Raw genomic sequence first — 13,344 nt, 5'->3', positions numbered from 1 at the left:
CCCAGAAGCTTAGAAGTGGACTGTTAAAGCCTTTGAAAACACTTCACATGCTAGAAGGAAGCCTATTTCCAATATCTGTGGGGCCTTGTGTACCTTTTTCTGAGCATTCTTCTTCATTGTAGAGGTAAGATATGTGTATGGGAGGATTAATTTGTAGTCATTTGCCCTCCTTACCTCTCTGTATTTATTTATCCCTGTAAAGTTTCTATTTCAATGTTTAGCATCCTCCTGTAATTTGTTCTATTATGCATGTAAATAAGGGGCTAGAAATAATGTGAAGTTATAATCACTGGAGTAAGTATCATGGAAAGCATAATTGGCTGATGGGATAAGATGGTGCAGTTGGTAAAAGCATTCACTGCCTAAACCTGAGTTTGATTCCTGGAGCTCACATGGTAGAAGGAGACAACCAAATGCTTCAAGTTGTCCTTTGACATCCACATTTACTCCTTGTCATGCGTTTAGTCACCCACACTGTGTCACACATGCACCTACCCATATACACATGCAAGTTGGTTAAATAATTAAGGTGACAACATGTTTAAATGCCAGGATAATTATAGACCTAATTTGTCTGCACTGGCTGGTTTTGTGTGTCAACTAGATACAAGCTAGAGTCATCAGAGAAGAAGGAACCTCAGTTGATGAAATGCCCCTATCAGGTTCAGCTGTAAGGCATTTTCTCATTTAGTGATCAGTGGGGGAGGGTCCAAGCCCATAGGGGGTGGAAACATCCCTGGGCTGTTGGTCCTGGGTTCTTTAAGAAGGTGGGATGAGCAAGCCATGGGAAGCAAACCAGTAAGCAGTTCCCCTCCACGGCCTCTGCATCAGCTCCTGCAACTGGGATCCTTCCCTGTTTGAGTTCCTGTTCTGACTTCATTCAGTGATGAACAGCAATGCTGAAGTGTAAGCCACACAAACCTTTCCTCCAAAACTTGCATTTTGGTCATGGAGTTTCACCGCAGCAGTAGAAACCCTGACTAAGACAGTGTCCATTCTGAGAGCTCCAATCACAACTGTTATAAAAACCTCTTTGTATTTAAAAAAACTTTTAAGTATTAATTAGGTGTTAATATTGTAAATATGCCAGACTCAGGAATATCCCATATTAGAACTAAATTATTTAATTTCACCTTTTAGATTTCTCTCCTTTAAATTTGTCACATCTACGCTAATTAGCCTTATGACCCAACAAGAGCAAGTGCTTCTTGTCGAATGGTCTTTCTGAGCCAAGCTAGATGGTTATTTTTTCTGATCCCTACTGCAAAATATTTAAATCAAATGTTTGCATACACTTGTCTGTCATAACTCTGATGGTTTCTGACTCAATTGACCTTAAGAATATTGAGAAGCCAGTGTCCCACAACAGAGTGAGACAGTATGTGTAGCATCTCTCCAAGTCTGAGGTTCTAGTTGGCCAGCTGACAGGTGGAGTTGCTCTGTGGAGTTCTGAAATACCATCTGACCACCAAGGGAATACCCCAGTTTGGATACAGTGCAGTGAACCAGGTTAAGATGAGAACGAAAAGACCAGTTAAGTTCACTCACCGCTAACATCATGGAAGTTGTATTGCCGTCCTATTTTCAAGAGAAACACAAGAGCTGCGGCTGGTGGTACTTTTGTCATGGGATTACTCCTTTAACTCTGATAAATATCCATGTACCAGGAGAGCAGAATGAACCCCACCCTGGCCCCTCTCATCCACCTCATGATAGAATGTGGCTACCCAAGTTCAATTTCAGACAATGGGACTGAAGTGGATGCTGGATGAGAAATAATTATTACTCTGCCATTTGCAGAGAGAATGCTGACAAACTTTCTCATTTCAGAGACAGCCTAAGGCAGGTTCTTGTTTGGGTTTTATTTACTTGGTGTTACATATCAAGATGTGTGATTTATTTCTGTTTCAGCTCTGGAAGTTCCACAGAGAAATCAGACATTTTCTGCCTGGTGGCACAGAAAGGGTTTTAAATCCAGATGACTCTGGGAATATTTAAATGCATGTTTCTTTGGCGAGCTGAGCTGAGTGATCAAAACAGGGCCTGGCGACTGCTTGGCTGGCATGGATTTGTGCTGCTTGGATGGGCAGAGGCTGCTTTAACCCTGCATCCAGCAGCTGCCGGTTAATTTGTCTTTTGGAATGATATTCTACGTGGTGTTTATTGAAAGTCTGGGTGCATATAAAAGAGCCCAGAAAGGAGAGGAATTAGTCTAAGTCTTGGATATAAAGTCTCAGGGCTTAGATTTAAAGGCCAGGATGCTTTGCAAATCAAGATAGACCTTCTGGAGCATAAATGATCTGCTACTAGGTCTTGCTACCTCCTGAATGTATCTCTTTGCTTTTCATCCCCTGGTCCAGACCCACATCACACTCTCTGGCATGACCCAGTTTCCGTTGGCTTTTTCTTAGTGCTCAACATCTCCCTATGCTAGCGTAGTCTACCTTGCCTTACCTGAAGAATGGGAGAGTGCTTCCCTGTGCAGTGTTTTTCCTTTGCAGGTATCATGTAACTTCTAGGAGAGTTGCAGTCTCTCTGATGAGTCCCACTAACTGATGTGGACGAGAGCAAAGAGTTTGGCATGGACAAGTGTTCAGCCTGGGAGTCAAGTGATTCAACAATGAAAACCGGGTCAGCCAGCTCCTGAGCAGCAATCTGGCATCCACTGAGTTTGTAGAGCAGCCCTGGATATCTGCATCGATTGACTCATCCAGTTGTGGTTCAGATCTTTAGTACAGATAGGCATGCTATTATTTACTAACAGTACAGCACAACAACTTATTTGATTTCCATGTTGTATTAAGTACCATGAGTAATTTAGACTTTATAGAGGATGTATACACATTGTATTTAACGTTATACAACATTATATAAGAAATTCAGATTTCTTGGTGTTAAGACATGTGTAAAGGGCTTGGAAGCAGTCTCCCATGGATCCTGAGAGATCTGAATTACATCTTGGCGTCACAGAAATATACAGTGTATTGGTTATCCAAATGTCTTCCAGATTCTTCAGTCTGCCCCACAGAGTTATTCTGTGTTAAGTTTATATTAATGGGTTTATTGATTATTGTTGACAAGGAAATCACAACTTAATATCATTGGCAAGTGGGAAATGGTCCCGACAATGACCGCTGTATGTCTTTTTGTTGCCTCTCCTCTCCAAGTCTCAATCCTGAAAACTGCTGGCTGTACCATGTACATGGAAGTTTAGCTCTTGGTGAGAGTTGGCTTGTGGCTATTTTGTCATATATCTGGCATATATTAGTTGTGAATCAACAAATGAAATGGGCAATTAGTATTTTAACAGTGTTTTCTTCTTTTCCAGGTACAACCCCTAGACAGAAACTGAAAATACACTTCTCTCGGTGCCCCAAGCAATACAAGCATTACTGCATCCATGGGAGATGCCGCTTCGTGGCTGATGAGCAAACACCCTCCTGCATGTAAGTAGAAGGCCCTGTGCCCATGAGTAGAGAGAGGGGTGCAGCATGCTCTCAGCCTGGGGCTTGACAGCATTGGAAAGTCTGAGCTAACCCTACCATCTGTCCGGATGCAGTTCCGCCAGGTCCTGCCTTCAGCCACTTTTTTTAGGGCCCAGCTCAGCATATACTTGTGGAGACACTGACACAGACTTTCCTCTTGAAATAAGAGTGTGAGAATCCAGACCCAATTCTGTACTGTTGGTGTCCTCTGCTCCCTTGCGCAAGCAAAGCCGATTCTGTCTGTCTTAGGATCTCGTCAGTCCCAAACATCTCCTGGGTGGTTCAAATGAAAGCAGATTCTTTGGCATGGGTGAGGCAGTTCTGCAGTTGATGTAAATGCGAAGGAATTCCTGCCAAACTAGATGCTGTCCATTTGCAGGTGTCAGTATGAGGAAACCAGAGTATTCATAAATAGAGATGATTAAGGCCTACTTAGCACACTGGGGAATGGGGAGAGGAGCAGATTTTGGACCAAGAGTTCAGGTTTCAACATTTTTGTGTATTGCTAATATTCATTTTTTTCTAAAGGGATGTCCCATTAAAGAGAATTCTAGAATTTTACCTCATAGAAGGATCAAGTGAATCCTTAAGCATAATTCTGACCTTAAATTCAGACTATGTGTGTTCTGCACAGGTTGCTTAATAAGTATCTCTGGAGCATACTTGACCATTAAGGGTCATGGACCTCTTCAAAATTTAACTCAGTTCAATTTAAAAAGAAATATTCACAGACAATACTTAGAGGTGGGACAAGGATTGGCAGTATATAAAACAAGGTGTGTGTGTGTGTGACTAGACCTGAGTTTTTTAATTATTATTATCTTTTACTGGCTTGGAGACATATACTTAATTTTAAAATGGTGAATACCCTTTGACCCAGTACATTTTGCTCTAACTGGTTCCCATGTCTGCAGGTTTATTATTCTTTAACTGTGCTCTCTTCCGAGCCTACGATCAATTCACAGCTATCCCATTCGCCATGAGGTTGATACCTATTTCTTCAGTCTACAAAATACCTCAGATCCTGGCTCAGCTTCCTAGTTCTAGTTTTCAGTGCATCTGCAGATGCCCTGCTTAAGCCTGTGTTCCTTCCCAGGGGTTGGTAGACAAATCCCTCTCTTAGCCTATAGAGATTATTCTTCCTGGTCATGTAAGATGGCTCAGGCACCTGCTCCCTCTTCCTCTTGCTTTCCACGTGGGAGACACTCAACAAAAATAGTCATCAGCTGATGTGTAATTGGTTTGTTGAGGGCAAAATGACAGGAGAGGTGCTCTAGCCATGCTAAACTTTGACTTATAGCATGACTTCATTGGGTTGAAACCTACAGAAAGTTCTTGTTGAGATACTCAGTTAAAGCTACTGAACCCAGAGTTTACAATTATAAAAAATTCCTAAAGAGCAGTGTGTAATGGCTAGCCATTTATGGGCAAAACAGTCATTTAAAAAGTCATATGTGGTAGACTTGTTAAAGAAATAGCTAAGCTAATTAAAAGAGAGTGAGGATGTTTGCAAGATTTAATTATATTCTTTACAAACTCTCAAGAACATTCCCTGTCATGATCAATTAAAGATGATCTTTCTCAACACTAATTTTGAGAACATTTTGATACTTTAATGCATTTCTAAGTTATCAGCTGTGGCTTTTAAAAATTAAAAATTTACTTATTTTAGTGTGTGTGTGTGTGTGAGAGAGAGAGAGAGAGAGAGAGAGAGAGAGAGAGAGAGAGAGAGAGAGAGAGAGAGAGAGAGACTGTGGCAGCCAGAAAGAGGGTATTGTATCATATGGAAGTAGAAACACAAATGGCTGTGGGCTTCCCTGTGGGTTCTGGGAATTGAACCTGGGTCCTCTGCAAGAGAATTAAGTGCTCTTCTTAACCACTGCACTAGGGCTCCAGCTCTTTAGTCTGTGTTTTGACTGGAGAATGAAGACAATGAAGCAGTTCTTCCTCATTATCCTGAGAGCTTCTTGCTGCTTCCATAGGTGTGCCTCCCTTTCTCTACACAACAGTTCACTTTTCCATTGACACAGTTTCTGAGTTTGTTTCTGTTGCCGTTAGAAGCATTTTGCCAGCTACAACGTTGGCAGCTGGGATCTCCTTACTGGAGAAATAACTGGCTTTGTGGGAATTCACTGCATTGGCTCTTGTTGAGCATCAGCTATGGAACAGCCTGGCAGTAAATCTTGAGGTTTAGAAATAAATCAAGTAGCACAAAAACCTTTCCAAGGTGCAGGATTTGATTGTTTTGAGATGTAAATAATTGCACGGACACAGTTATTTCTTTGTGTTTGGATGTATCTGTGGAGAATAAAGGAAAATATTAGTGCAATGATGCTAGTGTTGTAAGAGATAAATTTGATTAAAATGTACTCAATATTTTATGTATCTTTTAAGGTTCTATAACAACTCAGAATGCTATGCAGAGTCTATATATATCATGGAGCCATTAGCTCAGGGTGCCTTGCAAGAATAATTCCCAGCTTGGTCAAAAGTTTCCCTAACTATAACCACAGACTTAGGGAATCCGCTGAGTTGAAGTTTATTTTGAGATTACATTGACAGAGATGTGAGAGACTAGAGGAAGCCATGGTTCCATTGAGATTCCTGACTGATTCTGGTCGAATTCCCTTTAAGAGGACCATGACATAAAAGACCGCTGGGTGAGGGAAATGGAAGCAGTGGTAAACATACCTGGAAATATAGCCTTACTCACTCAGCTAACAGAGCAGGTTGGGACAGGACTTGTGATATAGCTGTGTGCTGTGAATACTTTCTGACCTGTGGTCCCCCTAGTTATAGAATTAGAATCGTGTGAGTGTGAGTGTGTGTGTGTGTGTGTGTGTGTGTGTGTGTGTGTGTGTGTGTGTGTGTTAGGAGATTCCATAGAAATCATCTTTTCTGATCTTGGACATTTAGTCATGGGATTTCATGCACATTACTGTGTTTGACTATAAGAAATGTGTAATTCATTTGTTTGTTTTATTGAGACAGGGTTTATCTGTGTAGCCCTGACTGGAACTTGCTCTATAGACCAGGCTGCCTTTGAATTCACAGAGATCCACCCGACTCTGCCTGGGAAAAAAGGCTATAACTACCAAGTTTGACAATATGAAATCATGTTATTGTAAGGTAGTTCTTGGATGCAGTTAAATGTTTGTCTTACCCTACAATAAAAGGAGCATGCGTACAGCTTTTGCTGTCCTTGTCATGAGGTTTTTATCAATTGGAAATGCTGTGGAGTGAATTTTAGCATCTCCTTATGCACCAACTGAAAGAATAAAATAGCAAAACATTTTAATAGGTTGCCACAAAGGTCTGTTCCTTTCAGACAAGTTAATAGTGTTCTAGTGATGGTGGGTTTCAGTGGTACAAAGTGCAGTTGCTCTTGCACAAGGTAGAGGAGAGTTGCCTTCTTTTACTTTCATTAAGCAATGCAAACAGTGGTAACTTTGTCCAAAAGGAGGTAGAGACTCATAAAAGTGTCTTCCTTGTACAGCTGTGAGAAAGGCTACTTTGGGGCACGATGTGAGCGCGTAGACTTGTTTTACCTCCAGCAAGACAGAGGGCAGATCCTGGTTATCTGCTTGATTGCGGTCATGGTGGTATTCATCATTTTGGTCATCGGTGTCTGCACCTGCTGTCAGTAAGTGTATCTGCAAGGAGTTTTATGTAAACCCTAGAAATTACATCTAACTTTTCCTCTTCTTCCTTTTCTTCTTTCTCTTCATTTTTTTTCTGTTTCTTCCCCTTTGCTTTGTTTTAAGGAAATCAACTTTCTGAGGCATGTGTTTATTGATATAAGATTTATATTAGTAGTGAAATGCATTGCAGATAATTTTCATCAGTTTAGTGGGAGTGAATATTATAAATTGAAACAAAATTTACAGATTATCTTTGAGCTAAAAATTCTAATCATTTATCCATGAGGGTAGTGTATTTTGTGTTTGTTAGTAAGTTAAATAAAAAGGAGCTCTGATTACACTGTGAATTAACTTTGCATGGAAACTTCTCTTCAAATCACTAATCTCTCTTATAATCAGGTAGGAGATTATTCCTACTTATATAAATGTGTATCACCCCCACTGTGGCCTGTCGAAGCTAGCACTTGAACTTATAAAAATAAATGTGTCAAAAGCGAAGGCACTGGATTTAGGATGAAAAGGAACTTACACATCTTGAAGAGTACAGAGAGAAGGCCACAGGCTCTCCTATGGAATATTTGTATGTTGTCATGGACTGACATATTCAGACTCATTTCTAATGTTATTTTTGAAGTCCTCTTCAGAAACATCGTAGAAAAAGGAAGGAGAACAGGGAAACTCTGGGTAAAGATAAAACTCCCATAAGTGAAGATATTCAAGAGACCAATATTGCCTAATGGTGAGTATTTTGAGCATAGTGTGTGGGAAGCCTATAAGTGGGTCAATGATTGATCAGATTGAATTGTATATACCAACATCCAGAAATAAATTTATTTTCTTTATGGAACTGAAAAGTTTTGTCATAACTGTATCATTACATAATAACACAGAAAAGTAGAAACAAATAACTAGTTTTTGTTATATCATGCTAAAATAATTCATTCTAATTTTATGTTCAAAAGACAATCCCATTCTTTTCCTTGTCTTGAGTGTATTACCCCAGAAATAGACATTCTGATGCTACATAGTTGCCGTGGTTATTTTGTATGTTTTTTTCCACATTTCTGAGTAAAAGAAGACATATTTTAATTTATACATGTCAAGAGAGGAAATATAATAGTAGTGTGAAGAAGAAGATGGTGATGGAGAATTAGCATACATGAAGCATAGTTCTCAACTCTTGAAGAGTTTGTAAGTTGGGATCCCACCAGTAGTCATAGATCCTCTCAGCTTATTCAAGAGATAATCTGATGAGAGTATTGCCAAGTCACCCTCTCAAGAGTTCAAGAGGACCACCATGACACTGGACTCTGACAGCAGCAAGAAGCCGTTTACCCACATGAACAGTGGCTTCATAGTTGGTGGCACCTGAGACTCATAAGGAATTATAATTTCTCTCTTCCTGCTAACTGTTCATAGGGTCGGCTAAATTCCTGGGTAGTTCCTCTAGGTTACAGGAGAGGCTGGCAGCAATCAGTTCTGATGTCTCCTTGTCACCCTAAGTGTGAGAAATCTGTTGCTTTCCATAACTCTCATGTGACAATACTTTTCACAAACATCTCAGTAGCCAATAGTGAACAATAACACTTGCTGAGGAATTACAGTATTCTTCTCATTTATTTCAAAGATAACTCTAGTTACTCCAAACACAAATGCTGAGTTTGGATTAGCTATTATTGTTGTAATTATTGTATATTACTTTATCTTAAAGTTGGTGCTCTTATTTTCTTCATTCTCATAGGTTATAAAGTTACTGCAAGCTGGTGGCAAGCTACAAAACACCTTACTCATTGCAGATGGACAGAACATGTCTCAGGAAAACAGCTAGTATAAATGAATGTTTAAATATTGTATTTCCTATTTTATTTTTATTTGTAACTTTGTGTTGTTTGTTATTATTTTTAGTAATATTTTTATTATGGTCTAATAATTGAGAAAAAGGACTTGACTCAGTAGCAATAATAAGAAGGGACATTTAAAAATAAATTTCATTGCCAGGATTATTAGTCAAATGAAAAAAAGTAGGAAAGAGGTTAGATTTTAAGAATCGAGTCAATAACAAGGTTTACCAGCTTTGTACACTTGTCGTATGTTGAGTTTGAAATATATTATTTCCTTTCATCCTTCCAACAGTCTGTGAGATAGCATATTTTGTTCTTGTTCCTATATATACAAAAGTTAAATAATTTCACTTAGATTTAGAGATTGAGGAATTGTCAGAGTCAGAACAGAAATTGACGTAGATTCATAGCTGGTGCTCTTATCATTGTGTTAATTTAGGTTCTTGTAACATAAATCAATAAATAACCCAGGATTTCTTCCTGAATTGTGTCTTGCTATGATTCTGAGATGGTAGGGCAATTTCCCCACATTAGCACAGAATATGGAGTCATGGCCAGTGCTGATGTCATCGTCACGATTTCCGCAAAGTTATATTTTATTATTATTACTATTAGTATTATTTTTCTTTTCTATAAAGTCTCAGTGACATGAATAAATTCTCATATTTCCAAACAAAATAGATTTGCCCCCTATAGTAATAAATAGAGGTGGGAAAGTAAATTACAGGTGCTCTTTAAGTCCTTGGTAGGTATTTATCCTCAGTACAGTATAAACAGCACAGTAAAAGACTGTTAATACACTGCAGCTGACCATATGTGACCATATGAGACCATAGCCTCATTTCCAATGCATGCATGATTGCTTTGAGGTGAATTTTGATGCCATGACATCCTGACCATAACATCTATTATTTGAAACATTTTGCCACTTATTCCTTTGACTGTGTGCTCTATTTAGTAGAAAACATATTAAGCAAAAACATATTTATTTTTAGTCACCATTCTATAAACCATGGAATTTGCCACATTGATTAGGCAGGCCACCTACAAAAGCCAATGGGAAGATGTCCTCAACAGTGGTGCTTCCTGCCTGTCACAATCTTTGTAAATTTTACTTCACAATAGAGAATCCATAGATTTAAACAAAAGTGTGTGCGTGGACATAGACTGCGGTTTCACTAATGAAGAAGTAGCTCACCTGTCAATAGTAGTCAACTGAAAGAACTGACATGTCTCAAAATGAATTTCCTTCCTGGTGACTTAATGGCCATCCTTGAAACAAGACTACCCACAGCTGATTCAGACTCATGCTTTATTTTCTAACGTCTCTATGGGCTTGTGTATGCTTTTCCTCTCTAGTCATCTTTGATGCTAAACAGGCTTGAAATGAATGATCACTAGAACACTTGAAAATACCACCAACTCTGTTAAGTGTCTCTGCCTTCCTGGTTGGCTGACCAGTGCAACCTCTTTAAAGAACTTATTGCTGAAACTTTTAATGGTGTCTCTTGACATTCTGACATCTAAGAAGAATTTCAAGAAATTTCATGTCTTTTCAGAGTGTATTTTGTAAATTTTTGCATATATTATGTTGTTGTTTATATAGGCTGTTGCGGTTGTAATGGAATAAAATAAATTTATTTTTAAACAAGGCAGCCATAGTTTTCCTTGAAAATCTTCTATAGTTATCATGAATTATTAGTAGAAATAAATGCAAACATATTTGTTTTTCAAAGTTTATCTTTATAGAAACCATTCATGGAAGCATTAGAAATATTCTACTTGACTCATGTATTTTGTTTACAAATTGAAGCATTTGGAAACATTGAGATACCTCTGTGACTATCTGTCCAAGTTTCTGACCATTTCTTTGAACTCTACCTCCAGCTGTATTTGATTGACCAGTTGGAGTAATTCCTGGGGAGTTGGGAACTTGAAATTAATTTTCTTTGGTTTGGAAAGTATAAATATGTCATTTAAACATTGTTGACATCTGTTTTTTGCTTCATGTGGACTAGAAAAGTAAGTGAAGTTTTTGAGGGGAATGAAGAGAGGGGAAGAGAGAGACAGACAGACAGATAGAGACAGTAGACAGACAAAGACAGAGAGGCAGAGACAGAGAGACAGACAGAGAGAGACAGAGACAGAGACAGAGATACAGAAAGAGAGAGAGAGAGGATTCTAGTGATTGTAGCATTGTAGTCTTGGCTGCATTCACTGTCACAGCTTAGGCTCATTCCTGTCTATGAGTTCCATGAGATGGGCTGGAAGGATAGCTCAGCAGTTAAAGGCTAGGCTCACAACCAAAAATGTAAGAGTTCCATAAGACACATTAGTATCTCCATATAAGTTCCATATTTGACTTAATATAGTTCTGTTTGAGTTTCTTTAACCTGTAACTAAGGGCCCAGGGCCTTGCACATGCTAGTCAAGTGCTATGTCATTGAGATATATTTAGATAAGAAGACAAAGACTCACAACTGGACAATGTGCAGAGCAAGAGACTTTGGAACACTCAGTCCTAAGTAGGTCATCTTCATAAAGTCCCTCCCCTCATGTCTCAGATATCTAAGCAGAAGAGAGGGGCAGAAGCATTGTAAGAGCCAGAGGTGGTGGACGACTCCAAGGAAATAGTATCTTCAAGACACTACAAGACTGATGAACTCTCAGAGACTGGGGCAGCACACTGAGGATCTTTAGAAGTTTAAGGCAGAGGGAGGTCCAAGCACTGAGAGGAGGAGATGAATATAGGTTCCCTTCCCTAACCAAGAAGCCATTTGTAATTGATACTTATTGGCAAAGAGAAAATCAGTTTTCTCCAATGAAGTGTCACTGGCTATATCGACCATACTTCAGGCCAGCCCCATGCCCAGGAATAATTGGCCAACACAAAATCAATTCCATGTTTTTATGGGCTTTGTGCTAACTTTTTGGCATCTTTTGTCTTACTGGGTTTTTGTTTGTTTGTTTTTTTAGTTTTTGAGAGGGAGAGAGGGAGGGAGGGAATGAGAGAGAGAGAGAGAGAGAGAGAGAGAGAGAGAGAGAGAGAGAGAGAGAGAGAGAGAGAGAGAGAGAGAGAGAGAACAACTGGCAAGTTTAGGGAAAGGGAACAATATAATCAAAATATATTATATTATAATATATTATATGGAAATCAAGGACATATTTAGTCTCCATGTCTTCGAGATCAGGACATTTCCTTAAAGGAAAACTAGAGTAATCTGCACATAACTGTTATGGTGGCCTGATCATTTTTTCATCCATCTAAAAGTGTTTTGCAAGTAAGCAGTAAGTGCTGAGTACTGCCAGTGCTATATTTATACCAGTTACATTAAACAGTCAAAATATTTTTACAAAATTTGACCTCATGGCCTTTCTTCAAGGAATTTGGGTCTTTTACAATGTGGAATTTAAGTGGGATTTATCCAAAAAACTATGTTATTAGGAGCATTATTATCAGACTTTAAATCTGATGTTTTTAGTTATTCCAGGTGTTTTAAAGAGAGAGAGAGACAGAGACAGAGACAGAAGGAAAGACTGTCTTAAGAGTCTTAAAGGCAAGGTGAATATTTATAGGTGATCCCAGCATGTAGGACGATTGGTGGATTTCCCTGACTTTTGTAACTAACATATTTTATAACGACTGCCACGAGCACCCATGCATAACTATAGTTCCTTGGTCTAAAACTAGGTTTTAATACTTCAGTTTGCATGCTTGAGGAACACCATTGCTACACTTGGGAACCTACAGTCCTTGAGAGTCCTTTACGCATCAGCGCAATTCTTTTTCCCTTAAAGGAACCAGTTCCCATGTGACCCTCTTTGGCAGCCAAGCATTAACACCAGAACTTAAGGAGCAATTAATTAGTCCACTCTCGCCTCTTTGCTAATGTTCTTGGGCCCAGGAATGTGTGTCTTATCATAACATCTAATTGGCAAGTCTGCAAGCAAGTCATTCTTCCCAAGGCCCCATCAGCTACTGACATTTATGGAGTCTGGAATTCTTTATCAGGGAATTATAAAATTATATAACCCTAAAAACTGTATTATTAATTATGTCAAGTGATAATTAAGATTGTTGCTGGACATTTCAAAAATATGGGTCTTGAGGGTACAGCTGGTCAACAGTTATAGTCAGTACTTGTCTTCTAAAAGAAAAGTTGACCAACTGTTTTCAAAAGATTTTCCCCTCCATGTTTTGTTATTTTCACTGAAGCTTAAATTGCAAAATAAATCAAAGTGTGGCAGAAGCAAGCCAAAAAGCTGCTTCCCTTGCCTTTTGTTTTCAGTGTATTTCACAGGGCAAAATGCTTCATGAGCACAGGAGTCCTTAACATTGCTTATCATGGAAAATACGGCTATTTTTTTATTATAAGA

General features: G+C 38.9%; 1 protein-coding gene across 1 annotated transcript in view; it reads left to right on the top strand.

Annotated features, from left to right (window-relative positions):
• Positions 1-10,619, top strand: part of Btc (betacellulin) — a 38,553-nt gene extending 27,934 nt beyond the window's left edge. The window contains exons 3-6 of the mRNA XM_005068158.4: positions 3,329-3,446; positions 6,982-7,128; positions 7,761-7,865; positions 8,868-10,619. Coding sequence (XP_005068215.1) covers positions 3,329-3,446; positions 6,982-7,128; positions 7,761-7,863 — 368 coding nt within the window. The 3' untranslated portion in view covers positions 7,864-7,865; positions 8,868-10,619. The remainder of the gene's footprint in view (positions 1-3,328; positions 3,447-6,981; positions 7,129-7,760; positions 7,866-8,867) is intronic.
• The last annotated feature ends 2,725 nt before the right edge of the window (positions 10,620-13,344 follow it).

Source organism: Mesocricetus auratus, unplaced genomic scaffold (genome assembly GCF_017639785.1).
Source record: "Mesocricetus auratus isolate SY011 unplaced genomic scaffold, BCM_Maur_2.0 Super-Scaffold_100006, whole genome shotgun sequence".
Taxonomy (NCBI): domain Eukaryota; kingdom Metazoa; phylum Chordata; class Mammalia; order Rodentia; family Cricetidae; genus Mesocricetus; species Mesocricetus auratus.
The sequence above is the reverse complement of the archived record's forward strand: the minus strand, read 5'-3'. Positions and strand labels throughout refer to the sequence as shown.